This window comes from Schistocerca gregaria, chromosome 11 (genome assembly GCF_023897955.1).
Source record: "Schistocerca gregaria isolate iqSchGreg1 chromosome 11, iqSchGreg1.2, whole genome shotgun sequence".
NCBI classification, from domain to species: Eukaryota; Metazoa; Arthropoda; class Insecta; order Orthoptera; family Acrididae; genus Schistocerca; species Schistocerca gregaria.
Genome location: NC_064930.1, coordinates 107,532,082 through 107,556,476, shown reverse-complemented (window position 1 = coordinate 107,556,476; position 24,395 = coordinate 107,532,082). Strand labels below are relative to the sequence as shown.

The window sequence follows — 24,395 nt, the reverse complement described above, 5'->3', positions numbered from 1 at the left end:
ATCACTGCACAGATCATATGATCGATACTATGTCTAGGTACAGCTATGTAATGATACTGTACCCTTACAACCAGAACCTGGGGCACCACAGTCATCACACAACTAAAAATTATTTGAAAATGAAAGGAAATAGATCATTTAGACTGATGTATGTGAATGATGCATCTGACAATATAGTGTATAATATGCCAACGACATAGTGCAGCGAGTTGCGGCCAGCCGTGCTTTGTTGACACCGTCCGTCTCTAACGAGCTCAATACTGACAGGACGTTCGACCCTGTCCTTCCTTCTGTCTTCCTTATTGACACTACTCCGTATGCCGTTTATCACTCAAGAGTGTTACTTTCTGATCACTTTTGATGCACTGCAGTACACACATTAGCCTTTTCACTGCTGTGGACATCTATACAGGTCATCGGAGGTGAGCGTATCATCTGGAGTGCCCCAGGGAAGTGTAGTAGGTCCGCTGTTGTTTTCTATCTACATAAATGATCTTTTGGATAGGGCGGATAGCAATGTGCGGCTGTTTGCTGACGATTCTGTGATGTACGGGAAGGTGTCGTCATCGAGTGACTGTAGGAGGATACAAAATGACTTGGACAGGATTTGTGATTGGTGTAAAGGACGGCAGCTAACTCTAAATATAGATAAACGTAAATTAATGCAGATGAATAGGAAAAAGAATCTTGTAATGTTTGAATACTCCATTAGTAGGGTAGTGCTTGACACAGTCACATCGATTAAATATTTGGGCGTAACATTGCAGAGCGATATGAAGTGGGAGAAGCGTGTAATGGCAGTTGTGGAGAAGGCGGTTCATTGGTAGTATTTTGGGAAGGTGTGGTTCATCTGTAAAGGAGACTGCTTATAAAACACTAATACGACCTATTCTCGAGTACTGCTCGAGCGTTTGGGATCCCTATCAGGTCGGATTGAGGGAGGACATAGAAGAAATTTAGAGGCGGGCTGCTAGATTTGTTATTGGTAGGTTTGACCATCACGCGAGTGTTACGGAAATGCTTCAGGAACTCGGGTGGGAGTCTCTAGAGGAAACAAGGCGTTCTTTTCGTGAATCGCTACTGAGGAAATTTAAAGAACCAGCATTTGAGGCTGACTGCAGTACAATTTTACTGCCGCCAACTTACATTTCGCAGAAAGACCACAAAGATAAGGTGAGAGAGATTAGGGCTCATACAGAGGCATATAGGCAGTCATTTTTCCCTCATTCTGTTTGGGAGTGGAACAGGGAGAGAAGATGCTAGTTGTGGTACGAGGTACCATTCGCCACGCACCGTATGGTGGATTGCGGAATATGTATGTAGATCATGACGTATATGTTACACAGATGCTGTGCACAGGGATAAGCAAACCGCTTGAGTTATCTACAGTTCCATGGAAACCTGTATACATCTGGAGCTGTCAACCTGTCACTCCTGCAGACAAGTTACTTCCCTATCTCAGTGATTAAAAAAATTTTGAATATTTATCATACAATATCTTCACCACATTGTGTACTTATCATTTGCAAATACCTCATTTTGACATCTTGAATCATTTATCAGATATGAAAATTGTTATGACCACACGATTCGTTATGCGCCATGACACGAATGTGCATGTTGTGTGCGACAATCCACTGACCATAAAACCCAATAACTTGAGAATGAAAAGAGACATTGTTCTGCTCTGAATTTTAAATAAACTTCCGATATCTTATCAGCGTTTCACCCACTGCCACGTATGATCTAAAATCGAGCAAATTTTACATAATATGTTTTCACCTCAGCAGACACTTTAAAATTTTGTGCATTGTTTTGCTTAGTATGAAGCAGCACAAAAACTATGGCATATAACAAAAAGAAATTCAATCCTTTACTGAGCACAGATATCAGACAATAAGATAAGCAAAAATGAAATTTTTTTAACCAAAAAGTTTCCGAAAAATTGGATGATAAAAACTTCGCATCAGCTAGAACACCATTTCTCAGCACAGGCAGCAGCATTTGGCAAGCAGACAGCCGTAACAAAAGCTGGCCTCAGAATGGAATGTAGACAGCACATCTGTAGCAGCAAATGGGTTCAGAACACCTTTTTCTAGTCTATGGGAATCTGCATAATGTTCAACAGCTGGGAGGGCACACAGTCTACCGTATCTTCCTTCATTGCCGGCGTTGTCATTGTGAGGCACCATTATACCAAGTGGAAATGCACGTTGATCTTAGAGCATGAGATATAGTAACCTTAAGTCATTGACAACACACAATGGTCACGGTAGCACCTGATTCCGAATAGCTGCAGTAGTTAGGATCTACAAACTACCCCCTCTTGACCAGGTCCCCAAAACTTAACTCGTAACGAGATCCCTTCAGAGCAAATTGTCATAACGATCGTCTATAAAGGCTTCGTACAACGAGAAGAAATGTTACAGTTTATGGAATAATAACAGGTACAACTAAACTGTCTTGTTTCTTCTGTTTTATTTAACATAATTTCGTTCACAGTTTTATTTCGCATTCACCACTCATTCACCGAAACCCTTTGATGAAGTTGCTTGAGACCAACACTCAATGATAATACAGTTTTTCTCCTTTTCATAAACTGAAGCCCGCTCTCCGCGATATAATTTAAAAAAATGGTCTCAATACCGCGTCCCTCGTCAGATGCGTATAGATTTATCCCGGAATTGACTGCCCTGTAGGTGTACTCAATTTAATGACCACACTTTGCTATCCGCGATTTCGTGTAACTAAATGACCATATGTTATTCTGATTATATACCGTAGTTATTTAAAACTCGCCCCTATATTTTTTTGCACAATGCACAATCAGCACTTCTTTGCTTGTTTTTTTCTAAGAGTAAACGAAAAAGAAATGATGCCGTATCATCGGCTTCGTCAATATAAAGCAAAACACCTTAATATGCCCAATTTTACCTCTTCTTATAGGATCGGCTACCTTACTCATTAATTTACTACATATTATTTCCAATAACATTAAACAGGTATCGCCGTTATATTTTAATTGTATTCAAAAGCATGTTATTATTATTATGACCGACCAAATCTTAAAAAATCGCGCGGCGTGCATTTTTAACGATAACTTTACACTCGCCCAGCCTTTATTCAGGCAATATTATATAGAAATATACAGACAGGACCAAAAGAACTATCTCTCGGCCATAACCAATAGAGGCAAATACGCTATTCAAGTTCCTTTACATCTATCTTCACTCATAATGTTACAGCAGCTCAGGTTACAATTTTGGCTACAAAGTCATCAGAATAGTTGTCAGGTCTATATTTTGTAAGGATATGTGAACAGAAATTATTACTTGAAGATGATGCAAACACAGTTAATGCCTCAGCTCAAATACAAGGGAATCGTGTATCACGTATGGATAGCAAGATGGAGCTTCTGCATGGTTTGGCAAAATCTCCAGAAAACTATGTCTTAGTGTCTGATATCTTTGTTCAATAAATGATTGAATTTCTTTCTGTTAAATGCCATATTTATGTGCTGCTTCATATAAAGTAAAACACTGCACAAAATTTTAAAGAGTCTGCTGAGGTAAAAACACATTGTGTAAAATTTGCTTGATTTTACAAGGGGCGCTCAAAAAGAATCAAGCCGGAGGCATAATTACACAAACCAGTAGAAGTATTGACCCTCACTGTTGAGACGCTGGTCCCACTGTGACAAGGCGGTGAATCGCTGTATCATAAAATTCCCGGGGCTGCGATGTCAACGAGTTCGACATGTACAGCTGGATGTTGTCGTCCGAGGTGAATCGTTTGCCACTCAGAGCCTTTTTAAGGGACCGAAAATGGCGCAATGACAGGGAGTATATGGCGGGTGGCCGTGAACCTCCCATTTGAATTTCTGTAGGAGTGCCGCGACTGCGTTACCCGTACGAGGCTTTGCATTGATGTGGAGCAGAATGACCCCACAGGTGAGATTGCCCGGTCGTTTTGATTTGATAACTTGGTGAAGGGTGGTCGAGGTGTAGGGAAGCAGCCAACTCACGCCTTATAAAATTCACATCAGTCTTTCCATTGCGTGCCAGCCTAGTCCGCTGTAACTAGCTCTGACGTATAAATATTGTGCAATACTTTAAAATGAAGTAAATAACCTGAAACGTTTCTAGCGTGTCAGGAGTAATAATAAATCAATATGTGTTGAATATCAGTTCAATAACTTTAACCATTTTCGAAATTTGGAAGTTATTCTGTAAAAAGCATCGGCGCAACAGAAAAGAGCTAGAAACTTAAAAATTTATAATTAGATTCCTTTTGCATAATAATTTAGTAGAAACAGTATGCTGGATCTCACAAATTAAAATTTTAGTTGAAATTCATGATTTTCTGGTTTTTATCTTAAAAATTAAGGAAGCAAGATAGATTAAGTAGGCGAATAAATAAAGCTAGAATGTTTAAATTTAAGGAGAAGGGAGATACACTATAATCGTAAAGATGTGAGAAGTTTCAACTGAATAACTATAAAACTGTAGCGATAGCTTATCTCCAAAGGGCAAGTTCAGAGCTCGTCTACTGCGTGTAGTGTAATTAAATTAATTCTCTCGCCCAAAATATTTGACTTAGCCATGTCAGACTTTTATTATGATTACTTACTTGTGTGCTGATTGCACAATTAAATTGAAAGCTTCAGCGGCCATCAGCAAAGGAAGCAATGATTTATTCCATAACTTAAAGTGGTGCATTACTAGCCCAGCGGCTAGTCGGGAGAGCAGATTTGATCAGGCGTTCCCTTAGTCATCCACACCGCAGCTTTATATATAAGAACGTGGCGCGAGAGAAAAAGGGCCCCAGTTCTCTCCAGATGCTGATTAGCGCACCACCTGTGCCAGGAGTCGCGTCGCGTCGGTATCATTGATATAAACAGCCTCAGATGCAGTAATAAGTTACTCGGGATGCGCGTAACCATGAAATCGTTTTCGAGGGGAGTGTTAGTTTTGGGATGACATTAATGATCTATCTTTAGTTTGCGTATGTCGTATTTTCACGTGCCACCGCAGGATAGACATTCTACCAATATTTGCTTGGCGTTTGATGAACATTATCATCTAATTATGGTGAGCATTCACTTAAACATTTAATTTGAACAGTTATAGTGGCATCAGCACATTAGACTCTGAACTCCTCTGGTAGTTGGATTGTGTGGATTATTTTTGGTCTGTGACTTTCAGGATATAGTGAACATTTTAGAGAGAATGATTTTCGATTACGAATTCCCGACAATCTCCCAATTCCTCAGAGCTATAAGCTGTAGCCATAAATGTATTTCTCAGATGAAGTGGGCACTAGGAATTCTAATTACAGGCTTCATGTTTTGCTAATCACTTTCTGATTGCCAATATTGTAGTTAGAGAGCCAGTGTTGAGAACAACATACAACAGCATTAAATAAATAATAGGAAAATTAACAATTCTCCCACCCGCCGCCCCACAGAGGTTTGGAAGTAACGCCAGACATTCACTGTTGTCCTGTGTTGCAGGAAGTGAATCAGAAGGGCGTGATCTCGGTCAAAGAGGAACGTCAGCGTAGGGGCAAATGATCCACGCTGTAGATGCAGAATTGGTTCAGATCGCAACCGCGGGGTTTTATGAGCCAGCCATTCACCGCCTTGTGTCACAATGAGACAAGAGTCAACGGCCAGCATCAATACTTCGAACATACAGGTATCTGTTTCTGTAATTATGCGCTGGCCGGTGTGGCCGAGGGGTTCTAGGTGCTACAGTCTAGAACTGCGTGACCACTACGGTTGCAGGTTCGAATCCTGCCACGGGCACCAATGTTTGTGATGTCCTTAGGTTAGTTAGGTTTAAGCAGTTCTAAGTTATAGGGGACAGATGACCTTAGAAGTTAAGTCCCATAGTGCTCAGAGCCGTTTGAACTGTTTTTTGTAATTATGCCTCTCACTTGTTTCTTTTTGAATGTCCCTTATAGATCGTACATTGCAGTGAATGAAATGGGCACAAAGGAGCGGTGGCTTTACAATGCCTGAAAATCCATATGGGGATAAGCCCCATGTGAGGAGTTAGGCCAAAGTGTTGAGGACGCCTTTTTAGGCTCAGTTTCCGAGACGCTCTGCACGATGCCTAGGAGGACATAGAGATGCACGAATCTCTGTGTAAAGCATGACTGCAATTATACAGAAGCGCAAGATACATAGCTTTTATACACTGATAAGCCCACACATTATGACCACTGCCCACTGGGAGACAACACCTGAAGGCATTGTGGGTACATGCCACATTAAAGAAAGTATATAACTGGAGCAGGAATGAATAGCAAACCATTTCTAGTGATGATAAGAGCCAAAAATGTGGAAATTCAATAGCATAGATGACACTGACAATGAGCAGATGAAACTTGCTGCCAGATTAAAATTGTGTGCCAGACCGAGACTCGAACTCCGGACCTTTGCCTAACACGGGCAAGTGCTCTACCAATTTAGCTACCCAAGCACGATTCACAACCCATTCTCATGGCTTCACTTCTGCCAGTACCTCGTCTCCTACCTTCATCCAAAGAACAGACTGTTATGGCCCGGATTCTGGGAGAGAGAATTTCGGAAATGGTGAGGCCAGTCGGCTGACGATGTGCTACTGTCGTGAGAATCTACGGAAAGTGGCTGAAAAATGGGAAAATTATGAAGAGGCACCAAGGTGATCGGCATCTAGGATTGCCACAGAGCCTGGAGATAGAGACCTTTCTGCTCCGTAAAACAGGGTCTGTGGCAACCTGCAGCACATATGGCAACAGAGTACAATGCCAGTGCAAGCACAAGTGTTCTGGATCATACGATTCAATATACATCGTTGAACAAGGGGCACAAAAGTAAAAGACCCCAACTTACTCCTCTGTACACTTAACTACACCAGAGTGTCAAAGCAACTGATATAGGCACGAGTATTCGAATATAGAAATACACTACTTGCCATTAAAATTGCTACACCAACAAGAAATGCAGATGATAAATGGGTATTCATTGGTCAAATATATTATACTAGAAGTGACATGAGATTACATTTTCAAGCAATTTGGGTGCATAGATCCTGAGAAATCAGTACCCAGAACAACCACCTCTGGCTGTAATAACGGCCTCGATATGCCTGGGCATTGAGTCAGGCAGAGCTCGGATGGCGTGTACAAGTACAGCTGCCCGTGCAGCATCGACACGACACCACAGTTCATCAAGAGTAGTGACTGGCATATTGTGACGAGCCAGTTGCTCGGCCACCATTGATCTGACGTTTTCAATTGGTGAGAGATCTGGAGAATATGCTGGCCAGGGCAGCAGTTGAACATTTTCTGTATTCAGAAAGGCCCCTGCAACGTGTGGTCGTGCATTATCCTGCTGAAATGTAGGGTTTCGCAGGGATCGAATGAAAGGTAGAGCCATGGGTCATAACAAGTCTGAAATGTAACGTCCACTGTTCAAAGTGCTGTCAATGCAAACAAGAGGTGATCGAGACGTGTAACCAATCACACCCCATACCGTCACACTGGATGATACGCCAGTACGGCAATGAGTAATACACTGCTTCCAATGTGTGTTCACCACAATGTCCCCAAACACGGATGCGACCATTATGATGCTGTGAACAGAACCTGGATTCATCCAAAAAATGACGTTTTGCCATTCGTGCACCCAGGTTCGTCGTCGAGTACACCATCGCAGGCGCTCCTGTCTGTGATGCAGAGTCAAGCATAACCACAGCCACGGTCTCAGAGCTGATATTCCATGCTGCTGCAAACGTCATCAAACTGTTTGTTCAGATGGTTGTTGTCTTGCAAATGTCCCCATCTGTTGACTCAGGGATCGAAACATGGCTGCACGATCCGTTACAGCCGTGCGGATAAGATGCCTGTTATCTTGACTGCTAGTGATATGAGGCCGTCGGGATCCAGCACGGCATTCCGTATTACCCTCCTGAACCCACCGATTCCATAATCTGCTGTCATTGGATCTCGACCGACGCAAGCAGCAATGTCGCGATACGATAAACCGCAATCACGATAGGCTACAATCTGACCTTTATCAGAGTCGGAATCATGATGGTACGCATTTTTCCTCCTTACACGTGGAATCACAACAATGTTTCACTAGGTAACACCGGTCAACTGCTGTTTGTGTACGAGAAATCAGTTGGAAACTTTCCTCGTGGCCAGTAGTGTATGTAAACAGGCATAATACGGACCTGTGGTTGGCGATGCCTATATAAGACGACAAGTGTCTGGCACAGTTGTTAGATCAGTTACTGTTGCTACAATTGCAAGTTATCATGGGAGTTTGAAGGTGGTGTTATAGTCAGCGCACGAGTGACGGGACACAGCATCTCTGAGGTAGCAATGAAGTGAGGATTTTCCTATGATCATTTTAAAAGTGTACTGTAAACATCAGGAATCTGGTAAAACATCAAATCTCCGACATCGCTGCGGCCGAAAAAAGATTCTGCGAGAACAGGACTGACAATGACTGAAGAGCATCATTCAACGTGCAGAAGTGCAATGGTTCCGCAAATTGCTGCAGATTTCAGTGCTGGGCCGTCGGTAAGTGTACGGCTGCAAAGCATTCAATCAATCATCAGTACAGGCTTTTGGAGCCAAAGGCCCACTCGTGTACCCTTGTGACTGTAAACACCGACATTGGACTGTTGATGACTGGGAATACGTTGCCTGGTCCGACAAGTCTCGTTACAAATTGTATTGAGCAGATGGTCATGTACAAGTCTGGAGACAACCTCGTGAATCCATGGACCCTGCATGTCAGCAGGGGACTGTTGAAGCTGGTGGAGGCTCTGTAATGGTGGGCGGCGAGTGCAGTTGGAGTGATATAGAGCCCCTGATACATCTAGATATGACTGATAGGTGACTATATTATGGCTGGTATTGCACTATCATATTTCTTTGTCAAAGGTGACAAGTCAAATTTTCATGTCAAAGAAATTTGATAGTGTATTAGGGAAGTTTGTCAAATCTCGCCTGTCGTCAAATAAATACGATGATCAAATCTAGGGCCCCGAAGTAGATTTGATCATAAAAGTTTTTCATCTCCTGTTCATTGCAATGTGAAATGTAACTGCTCGAAGTGCTGGTGTTACTACAGCTATCTTTAGCTGTAGCTGTGAGGAAAGTAAAGTTCTATGTACTGACTTGGCATAAAATCCGTATAAATTTTGGTCTTACATCAAAGCGGTAGGTGGATCAAAACAAAATGTCCAGACACACTGTGACCAAAATGGTACTGAAACAGAGGATGACAGACTAAAGGCCGAAATACTAAATGTCTTTTTCCAAAGCTGTTTCACAGAGGAAGACTGCACTGTAGTTCCCTATCTAGATTGTCACACAGATGACAAAATGGTAGATATCGAAATGGACGACTGAGGGAATAGAGAAACAATTAAAATGACTCAAAAGAGGAAAGGCCACTGGACCTGATGAGATACCAGTTGGATTTTACACAGAGTATGCCATGGATCTTGTCCCCCTTCTTGCAGTGGTGTACCATAGGTCTCTCGAAGAGCGTAGCGTTCCAAAGGATTGGAAAAGGGCACAGGTCATCCCCGTTTTTAGGACAGGATGTCGAACAGATGTGCAGAACTATAGACCTACATCTCTAATGTCGATAAATTGTAGAATTTTCGAACACACATTATGTTCAAGTATAATGACTCTTTCTGGAGACTAGAAATCTGCTCTGTAGGAATCAACATGGGTTTCGAAAAAGACGATAGTGTCAAACCCAGCTCGCGCCATTCGTCCACGAGACTCAAGAGGGTCATAGACACAGGTTTCCAGGCAGATGCCGTGTTTCTTGACTTCCGCAAGGTGCCTGATACAGTTCCCCACAGTCGTTTAATGAACAAAGTAAGAGCATACGGACTATCAAACCAATTGTGTGATTGGATTGAAGAGTTCCTAGATAACAGAATGCAGTATGTCATTCTCAATGGAGAGAAGTCTTCCAAATTAAGAGTGATTTCAGGTGTGCCGCAGGGGAGTGTCATATAACTGTTGCTATTCACAATATACGTAAATGACCTTGTGGATAACATTGGAAGTTCACTGAGGCTTTTTGCGAATGATGCTGTAGTATACCCAGAGGTTGTAACAATGGAAAATTGTACTGAAATGCAGGAGGATCTGCAACGAATTGATGCATGGTGCAGGGAATGGCAATTGAATCTCAATGTAGACAAGTGTAATGTGCTGCGAATACATAGAAAGAAAGATCCCTTATTATTTAGCTACAATATAGCAGGTCAGCAACTGGAAGCAGTTAATTCTATAAATTATCTGGGAGTAGGCATTGGGAATGATTTAAAATGGAATGATCATATAAAGTTGATCGTCGGTAAAGCAGATGCCAGACAGATTCATTGGAAGAATCCTAAGGAAACGCAGTCCGAAAACAACGGAAGTAGGTTACAGTACACTTTTCCACCCATTGCTCGAATACTGCTCACTTGTGTGGGATCCGTACCAGATAGGGTTGATAGAGGAGATCCAACGGAGAGCAGCACGCTTTGTTACAGGATCATTTAGTAATTGTGAATGCGTTATGGAGATTATAGATAAACTCCAGTGGAAGACTCTGCAAGAGAGACGCTCAGTACGGGGTTTTGTTGAAGTTTCGAGAACATACCTTCACTGAGGAGTCTAGCAGTATATTGTTCCCTCCTACGTATATCTCGCCAAGAGACCATCAGGATAAAATCAGAGAGATTAGAGCCCACACAGAAGCATACCGACAATCCTCCTTTCCACGTACAATACGAGACTGGAATAGAAGGGAGAACCGATAGAGGTACTCAAGGTACCCTCCGCCACACACTGTCAGGTGGCTTGCAGAGTATGGCTGTAGATGTAGATGTAGACAGTGGTTTGAAGATCCTTATGGTGAACACATATTGACGTTTCGCTGAACAAATAAACTTGATGTAAATCCTATGGAACCTATCTGGGTTGCTATCATGTACCATCACTGTGCCCGTTATTTACATGAATTATGTGACCTGTATGTAGACATATAATGCCACATACCTCCACAAACATACTGAAAAACTGTCGGACCCTGATGTGCACAATCAGTGGCGTATTTCGTTCCAAAGGTGGACAGACAGGCTATTAAGCATATGGCCTTAATATTTTTGCTCATCAGTGTGTATTGTGGTAGGTTCATTTGAGACCTACCTCTCTTCTTTATAGTCAGTTTTTGCGCCACAATCCAATGATTCTACAATACACTTGTTCAACAGAGGTGTTATCTCCAAGATACAGGACAGAAATATGTTCTTCCAAAATGTGATTGTTAGAAAGTGTATCAAATCAGGCTAACCACCATGCTTATCTTCATCTAAATCTTCCTCCTAGAGATAGTCCATGGTATGGGAAATTTCATTGCTCTCAGCCACTGAAGAAAAATATTCATCAGTTCAAATTCTTGGATATCAGATACATCACTGTTTTCCAGAACTGCTAAAATCTCTTCCACATTGAGTTTTTCTTTATAATTCCTAATCATTGCTGAAGTAATTCCAATTAATCACTAACAGCAAACTATTTCAATAATGAGAACAAACATTTAGAACCAGCACACAAGCAAACCAGGGATTGTAATAACATACCAAAGATGAGGATGGCTATAGACACTTTTGCCCCGCTCTTGGTGATTTTTAAGAAACTTTGCCATGGAATCTGTATTTCTATCTTATAACTAGTTTTGAAATTATAGAAACCCCACTCAACAGGAGAAAAATACCAGAACTTTGTTGAACATTTAGGAAAAATGTCTCCAATTCTGAAGGCTAAGTAGTCCCACTCAACCACGGTCTTTGCACAACTGACAACTGTGTGAGCCATTGTTGTTCAAAAATCAGTCAACAGGTGTCACTGAAATGCAGACTCGTAGAAGAGAATGTCCACTACCAAGTTTGCTTTGGTCTATGCTCACAAAGCTTTTAGTACATGTATATAGAATGAAAATAAAATCGTCCACAACAGTGGCTAAATACACCGAAAGGGTTAAGTTGTATATGCATGATAGCAAAAATGGTAAGTGTACTAATGGCCCTGATGTAGTGTATCCTGGTTTCAAATCCATCCATCTATACATTTATGGAGAGCCATTCACAGACACAGAAGTATTACATTAATAAGGGAACTGTAGGGTTTAACGGTCACTAGAAATGGATCGTGAGCTCAGAATGAAGAACAAAATGTGCCGTATGCTTTTACAGAGAATCATCCTGGCATTTGTGTTAAGTTATTTAGGGAAACTATTGGAAATCTAAATCTAGGATTGAACTGCCCTCTTACCACATGCAAGTCCAACCCAGTCATACCTTGCACCTCCTTGCTCAGAGGGGAAGTAATTTCAGTTGTCCCATAGAGAAAAGTGTTTCTTTATGTTAAAAGCGCAGATGGTAGTTCTACTTGCATGGGCCTTCACAGACGTTTGTCCAAGAGGGGTGGATTTCTAAAATTGTCATTTTTGGTATGAAGCTAAATTTGAAAGAAATCACAAAAGTTATTATATATCAAATGGTAAGACAACTACCCATACAACTGTTTTAAGGTACGTCATCTTGATACCAAAATAGTATGCACATTTCATTGGCATAAGCAAAGCACATAGTATTTTATTATAAATATGACTATGAATGCCATTGTTTTGATTCAATGGTCTAAAATTACATCCTCATGTTTAAATCCATAACAGTAAATTATTCCCAAAAGTTTTCTTTGTTCATGTAGCATTCAATGCATTTTCACTGAAAATTAAAAAATTCTAATAAAAAATTATCATAATGACTGAGAATCCTATTGGATATCAACAAAAATATCAGGAAAAGTGCCAAAGTATTGCTCCTCCAACTGTATAAATGGAAGTAAATGCGAAAATAATCATAGTATTGCCCATCCTGCAATTTACTGGAATCACAGGCAGTCATTACAAGTAATGCTTGAAACTTTTGTAATGAGCACAAGGCTCATATCATCAGATTGAAGGAAGGATAAGTGCCCCTTGTGTACACCCATGACTACTTGTAATCCTGAACCTTTCACAGATGACAAACCAGAATAACTCGAAAAATAAGCTTCACATGAAAAAATGTGTAGAATTTTAAGTTTATTATTTTCAAGTTGGACATCTGCTGGTGCTAAAAATTAGCCCGCCACACCAGCCTGCCGGGGGTTGGGCAGGAGGCTCTGAGTCTCGTGGACGAATAGCGCGACCGTCTTTTTTGAAACCCATGCTGATTCCTACAGAGTAGATTTCTACTCTCCAGAAAAGTCATTATACTCTAACATAACACGTGTTCCAAAATTCTACAACTGATCGATGTTAGAAATATAGGTCTATAGTTCTGCACGTCTGTTCGACATCCCTTCTCGAAAACGGGGATGACCTGGGCCCTTTTCCAATCCTTTGGAACGCTACGCTCTTCTAGAGACCTACGGTACACTGCTGCAAGAAGGGGGGCAAGATCCATGGCATACTCTGTGTAAAATCGAACTGGTATCTTATCAGGTCCAGTGGCCTTTCCTCTTTTGAGTCATTTTAATTGTTTCTCTATTCCCTCAGTCATCTATTTTGATCTACCATTTTGTCACCTGTGCGACAATCTAGAGAAGAAACTACAGTGCAAGTCTTCCTCTGTGAAACAGCTTTGCAAAAAGACATTTAGTATTTCGGCCTTTAGTCTGTCATCCTCTGTCTCGGAACCATTTTCGTCACAGAGTGTCTGGACATTTTGTTTTGATCCACCTACCACTTTGACATAAGACCAAAACTTCTAAGGATTTTCTGCCAAGTCAGTACATAGAACTTTATTTTCGAATTCACTGAACACATCTCACACAGCCCTCTTCACACTACATTTCGCCTCGCGTAATTTTTGTTTGTCTGCAAGGCTTTGGCTATGTTTATGTTTGCTGTGAAGTTCCCTTTGCTTCCGCAGCAGTTTCCTATCTCGGTTGTTGTACCATGGTGGCTCTTTTCCATCTCTTACGATCTTGCTTGGCACATACTCATCTAATGCATATTGTACGATGGTTTTGAACTTTGTCCACTGATCATCAAAACTACCTGTACTTGAGACAAAACTTTTGTGTTGAGCCGTCAGATACTCTGTAATCTGCTTTTTGTCACTTTTGCTAAACAGAAAATCTTCCTACCTTTTTTAATATTTCTATTTACGGGTGAAATGATTGATGCAGTAACTGCTTTACGATCGCTGATTCCCTGTTCTGCGTTAACTGTTTCACCAGAAGGTCTAATATGTTATTGCCACGAGTCGGTTCTCAGTTTAACTGCTCGAGGTAGTTTTCAGATAAAGCACTTAAAAAAAATTCACTGGATTCTTTGTCCCTGCCACCCGTGATAGACATTTGAGTCTCCCAGTCTATATCTGTCACACAGTCTGGCTCCGAGACATGGGCAATTATACTGCTGAAAGATGACATCGCCACTGGGGAAGACACGAAGCCTGTAGGGATGCAGGTGATTTGCAGCTGTAAGTATGTCTCTGATTATTATCGCAGGTCCCATGCCAGTGCAGGAGAATGTCTCCCATAGCATAATACTGCTACCACCAGCCCGTGTCCATGGCGTGCTGCACGTTTCCAGTTGCTATTTGCCCTCTCCACAGTGGCACTTTTGGAGACAGCCATTAACCTAGTGCAGCAAAAACATGATTCATCCAAAGAACCAACATATTTCAACTGCTCAACGGTCGAGTCCCGATGGTCCCATTCCCATTGCAGTCGTAACTGATGATGTCACTGGGTCAACATGTGCACATGTAAGGGTGGTCTTGCAGTGCCCCCAGAATTTTACGGAAGTCTGGAGACACTTGTGTTCCAGCCATTTCGAACACGCGTTATTTTAAAGCAGGGCGTAAGGATGAGCACGGGGTACTGCACCCATTTGTTGTTTGTACAGGCGAAACTGAAAGGGAGATAATTCGTCGGCACCGGCAAGTGTTCAGTGTGACCTGCCAAGAATAAGCAAATACGGCCCAGAAGCTCTGTGGCCAGCTGCAAAGAGTAATGTTGGAAAACAAATGGAGAGACTCAAAATAGTGACTGTTTATTAGACGTCGAACTGCTGTTGAGAGTACGTGGACTGGACGTGGATAGTCAGCCGCAATAAAAGCTTATGTATTAATTGTGTTCAAAAATGTGTAATTAACTGATTCTGGGTGCCCGGTTATGTGTGGGCTTACGTTATAAAGTTTAGTTGTTTTTCTGTACGAATGTTCAGGTGCATTGAATGATATCCCAAGAGTAGTGTATTTTTTAAATAAGAAGAGAGAGAGCGAGAGAGTGAAAATTTCCCCTTCCTAGCAGTGAAATCTTCGGGGAAGCGTCCGGTGCTAGCAGAAGGCATCGGCGCTGCAAGAAAGCACGACCAGCATTCTTCAACAAGAGAGTCCACGAAAACGCTTAACATTACACCGGGCCACCGCAGTCTGCTGCGGAGCTCCATAGTTGATAATGTAATATGAACAGTGAGCTCCGAAAGACTTGTGCACGCATTCTGTGATGAATTGTGGACACCCAACCATTTAGCGCCTAGTGTAGTTTCAGTGTCGTCCTACCTCTCTCCAGAGATGCTCACAACAGTAGCATGTGAACATTCAACCAGATTTGTCATTTTCAAAATACTCTTTTCCAGACTCTGCGTAATAATAATCTGCCCTCTGTAAACGTAATTTCCCTATTTGCACCCTATATCTTCGCTAGGGTTATTCCCCATCCATGTCTGTTATGCAAACATACTTTTGTTACCACATCACATGCACACAATGCCACCAGATGGCACCCAACGTCGCAGTGGGCAGTGATCGTACTGTTTTGGCTTATCAGTGTATGCATATACAAAGTGTAGAAATCCACTAAAACATTCAGAGGATATCAGATACAACTTTGAACATGGCCAACGTTTGCAGCAACCGTATACACAAATTTGAAAAATATGTAAAAATCTGCCAACCGGTTGCATAGGTTCGAGAAAAGAAAGAGAAAAAACTTGATGTTTTGGAAGAACTTGAAATTTTCGGGCACACACCAAATAACGATTACATGTTGAGTGAACAAGTACAGTTGAAAATTAGAAATTTCTTTAATGTTTTTAAACCAGTGCTCTCAGTTTTATGATACTTATAATTCAGGTTCTCTCCTCCTTTTCAGAAACATTATTTTACCTCTGTTAAATTACGCTCATTACTAACACATCAGATGACCTTTGTGCCCTAGTTATGCAAGCTTTCTTTTCAAATTTTGTGTCCTGTAATGAACTGATGTTCTTCATTAAGTATGTAATTCTAGTCCTATTTAACTCTAGTTCTACCTGTGCTACGTAAAACGTAGCAAACGATGTGCTATGAATATCATAGAGGGAAACATTCCACGTGGGAAAATATATCTAAAAACAAAGATGATGTAACTTACCAAACAAAAGTGTTGGTATGTTGATAGACACACAAACACACACACAAAATTCAAGCTTTCGTAACACACGGTTGCTTCATCAGGAAAGAGGGAAGGAGAGTATGTAATTCTAGTCCTATTTAACTCTGGTTCTACCTGTGCTACATAAAACGTAGCAAACGATGTACTATGAATATCATAGAGGGAAACATTCCACGTGGAAAAATATATCTAAAAACAAAGATGATGTAACTTACCAAACAAAAGTGTTGGTATGTTGATAGACACATAAACACAAACACACACACAAAATTCAAGCTTTCGTAACACACGGTTGCTTCATCAGGAAAGAGGGAAGGAGAGGGAAAGACGAAAGGATATGGGTTTTAAAGGAGAGAGTAAGGAGTCATTCCAATCCTGGGAGTGGAAAGACTTACCTTAGGGGGAAAAGAGGAACAGGTATACACTCGCGCGTGCCCACACACACACACACACACACACACACACACACACACACACACACACACACACAGACACACACAGACACACACAGACATTTGTAAAGGCAAGAGTTTGATCCCGTTTGAAGCTCATTTATAAATGTTACTCAATAATTTGCAAAATTAATTTTTGTTAAAAGCTATACTGGTTATATGTACGATTTACTTCAGAAAATGTGTAATACACAAAACTGTTTTGCTCACATTCCTAGTGGCCCGCTTGTGGCGTGCCCTACATTACGTTTACTTGGCAGTGTGACTAGTTGGCACACAGTCAGTCTCCTCACACCACACCGGTGTTACTTACGTTTTAATGTTTGACTTTTTGAAGAACATTATGTCTGACTTGAGCAACTCAGCTCTTAAATCACTGTACGTCCTTGACGATATGTTGTTCATGTAAGTACTATTTGTTTTACACTCATCTACATTAATGTAAACTTTTATTAGGTAAGATATTTAATCTGACATATTCATTTTAGTTAATTACCTTATCTTCTGATGAAGTCACTCTTAGAGGTGACGAAACCTGATCACGGTATATAGAAAACCTATGCAACCGGTTGGCAGATTTTTACATATTTTAAAAATCAGATATCAGATACGTTTCTGTGGACCATTTGCCATGCTGTGATCAGCAGAAATCAGCCTCTACATGCAAAAAGTCTGGGTGCAAAGCTAAGACGCACACGTGTGTTCCAGATGCGACCTCCATCTTTGTATACCAAGAGAGCATAATTACGTTCTACAATTCTATACAAAATGAACTTTGCATGAAAATACTGTGTCACCAGAAACCTTTCACTTTTGTAAAGGTTTTTATAGTAAATTTTGATATTTATTTTACAAGCTTATTATTTAAATGTTCCATTCCTTTACAAAAAGGTGTCACAAAAATTTTAGAGATTAAATGTACATGTCCCACAACTTGAATTTGGGAGGTCCAATTTGGTTCTGTTATATGAAAAAGTTTCAAAAAAATAAGTTCTGCATGAATACAAAATTATCATCTCAGAAGTGTAAAAGAGTGACCGAAAGGGTTAATAATGTGATAGAATATGAAAGGTTTTCAAACAACTTACGGGAATCCAGCCCAGTAACATTTTCAGCGACCTCCGATATTTCGGCGGGAGAACACCCCGCCATTTTCAAGACAAACTGCAACAGACAGGTGATGTACATGTAAATTTAAAACCTAAGTTCTCGGACTAATGCAGGAAAGATCACACACACACACACACACACACACACACACACACACACACACACACACACACACTGAATGCTAAGGCCACCATAGATGACCAAAGTCAGAGATATCAATAGTGAGACTTTGAACTAGCAGATGACGTAACATTGACTGTCCCTCTGTTTTTTGACAAGGGAGGAGCAGGATTTCAAACAGAGTTTAAACAAAAACCTCCATCCCTGTTTACGAGGTTGCTCGCTAATTTAATCTCAACTGCGGCTCCTTAATAATACTGTCCCAATAGCTGAACGTGCATGCCAATATCTCAGTGTCGTTATACAACACGGGATGACCAGTATCCAAGCAATGTTCGACAATTGCAGATCTACTTGGCTGCTGTGATCGTGTGTGCCATTTATGCTCAATACATTGGCCCTCCACAGTCTGATAGTTTAACCAATATATGCAATGCCGCAGCTACAAGGAATGCGATATACACCCGCCTTACCCAGACCAAGATCATCCTTAACGAAACTCAAAAGTGCTCTAATTTTAGATGGAGGTCAAAAAACACATTTCACATCGTATTTCCGTAAAATACGACCGATCTTGTCGGAAGTGTTTCCTACTTAAGGCAAAAAAGCAGCAGACTTAGGTATTGACTCAGAATTATCACCTATCACCCAATGCACAGTTGGTCGATAGCGCATTGCACATTCAATCTGTCTATCACTATAACCATTTTGGCGAAACATAGCTTCAGGATGGGACAGCTCAGCTGGCAAAGTCTCAGCGTTTGAAATGACATGTGGCCTGTGTACCAAGGTACGAAGTACCCCTTCATGCTGAACCAGATGGTAACAACTATTAGCCTGTAAATACAAGTTGGTCTTAGTACATTTCCTGTAAACTGCATGTCCCAATGATCCATCATCTTTCCTCCTAACAAAGACATCAAGAAAGGGAAGGCAACCATATTCTTCCACCTCCATTGTAAAATGAATGTTAGGGTGAATCAAGTTCAGATGTTCTACAGAGGCATTCAAATTCTCCCTACTATGAGGCCAAACAACGTAAGTATCCAGAATGAGATTTTCATTCTGCAGCAGAGTGTGCGCTGATATGAACCTTCCTGGCAGATTAATGACTGCGTGGTGAACCGAGACTCGAACTCGGGACTTTTGCCTTTCGCGGGCAAGTGCTCTACCAACTGAGCTACCCATGCATGACTCACGCCCCGTCCTCGAACCAGGAGAGCTTCTGTAAAGTTTGGAAGGTAGGAGACGAGGTACTGGCGGAAGTAGAGTTGTGAGGACAGGGCGTGAGTCGTGCTTGGGTAGCTCAGTTGGTAGAGCACTAGCCCGTGAATGGCAAACATCCCGAGTTTGAGTCTCGGTCCAGCACACAGTTTTAACCTGCCATGAAGTTTCAACATATTTAAAGAAACAGGCAGGTTTCAAAGGCGCCGACCTCAATGCACGTTCCTCAAAGTCTTCCATGAACAAATTTGCGATCACAGGTGACAATGGACTACCCATCACAACTCCATCCGTCTGCTCGTTAAAACTGGTCACTGAATAAAAAGTAAGTGCATGTCAACACATGCCAAAGAGATTAGTTAATTCAGCACCAAACCTAAACTCGATTAACCGCAACAAATCAGACAGAGGAACACGAGTGAAAAGAGAGACCACATTGTAACTCACTAAAAAATCAGTCGCTCAACCACAGTCCCATCAAACGATGTAAAAAATCAGCTTAGTTCATGATGTGATGTTCACAATGACCTACTTGTGGACTCAAAAGAGAAGCAAGATACTCGGCTACACAATATGTCAGAAAGCCAATATTACTTACTACAGGACGTAAAGAAGCCCCTTCCTTGTGTACATTCGGAAGGCCATATAACCTAAAGGAAACAGCACGATACATGTTAAGACTCTTGATAATGTCCTGTAACACTGCCTTCTGAATGCACACAAGGAAGGGTTTTTTTTTTATCTTAGTCTATTTTGTGCCTATGTGAGATGTATGATGGTGCAACATGATATGTGCTGGACTGTAATGATTGCTAACGACACAAGAGGACTAATGTGCACTTATGGTGTACCTTACTTTTCTATTGTGTGCTGTTGCTGACAATTTGTTTCTGGCAATCATAGCCAATCAGGTGGCCTAATGGTTTCTTCTGGTGAAGTATACAACTAGATTTGTTTTCGATATCACAACCAGGAAGTAAACAAACTAGACTTCTTGACAGACTGACCTGTAGTGTACTCTGAAGCCTCGGTTAGGGTGGAATATGACACATTCATTTCGAGTTGGTGAAGCCATTGAATACGAATGGAAGAAAACTTTGTGCCTACATGATAACCTATAGAGAAGCCCGGGACCTAGGATAGGTCTAAATGTGCCTGTGTGGTTGCATTTGTGAAGCCAACGATTACGAACTCAAAAATATGATTGCCATTATAGAATTATATGCAGTGCAGCCAGAAATGTACTTTCATCATTGCTATGAACTACTTGTCTATGATATTTCCTATCGCGCGGAAAATTTTGATGATGTGGCTAATTTCTATCCAGGTAGAACAAAATTACAGTTAACATTGTTCACGAGTTATAGAAGATTATGAATGAATTTTCTAACTAACTACTGACTCACGATCCATCACATTCACTCTCCACCATTTGTCGCACTAACAGTTATCGACAGTAGCATATGACAGAAATATTGTGGTACACTATAAATGTCCTCCCCCTTGAACCATGGACCTTGCCATTGGTGGGGAGGCTTGCGTGCCTCAGCGATACAGATAGCCATACCGTAAGTGCAACCACAACGGAGGGGTATCTGTTGAGAGGCCAGACAAACGTGTGGTTCCTGAAGAGGGGCAGCAGCATTTTCAGTAGTTGCAGGGGCAACAGTCTGGATGATTGATTGATCTGGCCTTGTAACAATATCCAAAACGGCCTTGCTGTGCTGGTACTGCGAACAGCTGAAAGCGAGGGGAAACTACGGCCGTAATCTTTCCCTAGGGCATGCAGCTTTACTGTATGATTAAATGATGGTGGCGTCCTATTGGGTAAAATATTCCGGAGGTAAAATAGTCCCCCATTCGGATCTCCGGGCGGGGACTACTCAAGAGAGTGTCGTTATCAGGAGAAAGAAAACTGGCGTTCTACGGATCGGAGCGTGGAATGTCAGATCACTTAATCGGGCAGGTAGGTTAGAAAATTTAAAAAGGGAAATGGATAGGTTAAAGTTAGATATAGTGGGAATTAGTGAAGTGCGGTGGCAGGAGGAACAAGACTTCTGGTCAGGTGATTACAGGGTTATAAACACAAAACCAAATAGGGGTAATGCAGGAGTAAGTTTAATAATGAATAGCAAAATAGGAATGCGGGTAAGCTACAGCAAACAGCATAGTGAACGCATTATTGTGGCCAAGATAGATACGAAGCCCACACCTACTACAGTAGTACAAGTTTATATGCCAACTAGCTCTGCAGATGACGAAGAAATTGAAGAAATGTATGATCAAATAAAAGAAATTATTCAGATAATGAAGGGTGACGAAAATGTAATAGTCATGGGTGACTGGAATTCGGTAGTAGGAAAAGGGAGAGAAGGAAACATAGTAGGTGAATATGGACTGGGGCAAAGAAATGAAAGAGGAAGCCACCTGGTAGAATTTTGCACAGAGCACAACTTAATCATAGCTAACACTTGGTTTCAGAATTATGAAAGGAGGTTGTATACATGGAAGAACCCTGGAGATACTAAAAGGTATCAGATAGATTATATAATGGTAAGATAGAGATTTAGGAACCAGGTTTTAAATTGTAAGACATTTCCAGTGGCAGATGTGGACTCTGACCACATTCCATTGGTTATTAACTGTAGATTAAAACTGAAGAAACTGCAAAAAGGTGGGAATTTAAGGAGATGGGACCTGGATAAACTAAAAGAACCAGAGGTTGTACAGAGTTTCAGGGAGAGCATAAGGGAGCAATTGAGAGGAATGGGGGAAAGAAATACAGTAGAAGAAGAATGGGTAGCTTTGAGGGATGAAGTAGTGAAGGCAGCAGAGGATCAAGTAGGTAAAAAGATGAAGGCTAGTAGAAATCCTTGGGTAACAGAAGAAATATTGAATTTAATTGAAGAAAGGAGAAAATATAAAAATGCAGTAAATGAAGCAGGCAAAAATGAGATCGACAGGAAGTGCAAAAATGGCTAAGCAGGGATGGCTAGAGGACAAATGTAAGGATGTAGAGGCTTATCTCACTAGGGGTAAGATAGATATTGCCTACAGGAAAATTAAAGAGATCTTTGAAGATAAGAGAACCACTTGTATGAACATCAAGAGCTCAGATGGAAACCCAGTTCTAAGCAAAGAAGGGAAAGCAGAAATGTGGAAGGAGTATATAGAGGGTCTATACAAGGGCGATGTACTTGAGGACAACATTATGGAAATGGAAGAGGATGTAGATGAAGATGAAATGGGGGATACGAAACTGCGTGAAGAGTTTGACAGAGAACTGAAAGACCCGAGTCGAAACAAGGCCCCCGGAGTAGACAACATCCCATTGGAACTACTGACGGCCTTGGGAGAGCCAGTCCTGACAAAACTCTACCATCTGGTGAGCAAGATGTAAGAGACAGGCGAAATACCCTCAGACTTCAAGAAGAATATAATAATTCCAATCCCAAAGAAAGCAGGTGTTGACAGATGTGAAAATTACCGAACTATCAGTTTAGTAAGTCACAGCTGCAAAATACTAATGCGAATTCTTTACAGACGAATGGAAAAACTAGTAGAAGCCGACCTCGGGGAAGATCAGTTTGGATTCCGTACAAATGTTGGAACACGTGATGCAACACTGTCCCTACGACTTATTTTAGAAGCTAGATTAAGGAAGGGCAAAACTACGTTTCTAGCATTTGTAGACTTAGAGAAAGCTTTTGACAATGTTGATTGGAATACTCTCTTTCAAATTCTGAAGGTAGCAGGGGTAAAATACAAGGAGCGAAAGGCTATTAACAATTTGTACAGAAACCAGATGGCAGTTGTAAGAGTCGAGGGACATGAAAGGGAAGCAGTGGTTGGGAAGGGAGTGAGACAGGGTTGCAGTCTCTCCCCGATATTATTCAATCTGTATATTAAGCAAGCAGTGAAGGAAACAAAAGAAAAATTTGGAGCAGGTATTAAAATCCATGGAGAAGAAATGAAAGTGTCGAGGTTCACCGATGACATCAACCCTGTCTCACTCCCTTCCCAACCACTGCTTCTCTTTCATGTCCCTCGACTCTTATAACTGCCATTTGGTTTCTATACAAATTGTAAATAGCCTTTCGCTCCCTGTATTTTACCCCTGCCACCTTTAGGATTTGAAAGAGAGTATTCCAGTCAACATTGTCAAAAGCTTTCTCTAAGTCTACAAATGCTAGAAACGTAGGTTTGCCTTTCCTTAATCGAGCTTCTAAGATAAGTCGTAGGGCCAGTATTGCCTCACGTGTCCCAATATTTCTACGGAATCCAAACTGATCTTATGGTATGGGAGATATTCTCCCTCACTTGCATGGGACACATGTCAGTAATCAAAGATGCGCTGACAGCTGCGAACCACCCACATCCCTTCATGCTTGATGTCTTCCCCATTGGTGATATCTTTCAGCAGTATAATTGTCCGTGCCTCGGAGCCAAAACATGCTACGGTGGTTTGAGGAGCATTACAGTGAATGGTGATCAAATTTGCCTGATGTAAATCATATGCAACCCATTTGGATTGCTATCAGGCGGCTTCACTGCATAGGTGTGTACTCAAATAAGTGGCCTGTTTTTTACACGAATTACATTAGCTGTGCATAGACGTCTAATGCCACATACTTCCCATACTTCTGCAAACCTATAAACATTCTGTTGAATCCCTGATACACAAAATCGGTGATTGTTTTATTCCAAAGACAAGCAAATAAGCTATTAAGCAGGTGATCATACTGGTTTGGTTCACCAGCATAAAATGCAAATTAAAACAAGCAAATATTACCAGTCAGCACCAGAAGGAAACATTAATGATCAGGCACGGAATGAAACATGTTGCATGAAATACTTTGGGTCCCATTGGAGTGTGTTTTTCTGTTAGTGTAATCTCTTTATGTAGAACTACGTATGTTAAATTATTTTCAGGCCCTGCTGCATTACGACCCTAGTGAGCAGCAAAAATACTGTGAAAGTACA

General features: G+C 41.3%; 1 protein-coding gene across 4 annotated transcripts in view; it reads right to left on the bottom strand.

The window, feature by feature from the left end:
- Positions 1–24,395, bottom strand: part of LOC126295360 (uncharacterized) — a 49,496-nt gene that overhangs the window by 7,179 nt on the left and 17,922 nt on the right. For all 4 annotated transcript variants that reach the window (XM_049987835.1, XM_049987837.1, XM_049987836.1 and 1 more), the window contains one exon: positions 18,047–18,122. In XM_049987835.1, the coding sequence (XP_049843792.1) occupies positions 18,047–18,122 (76 nt within the window). The remainder of the gene's footprint in view (positions 1–18,046; positions 18,123–24,395) is intronic.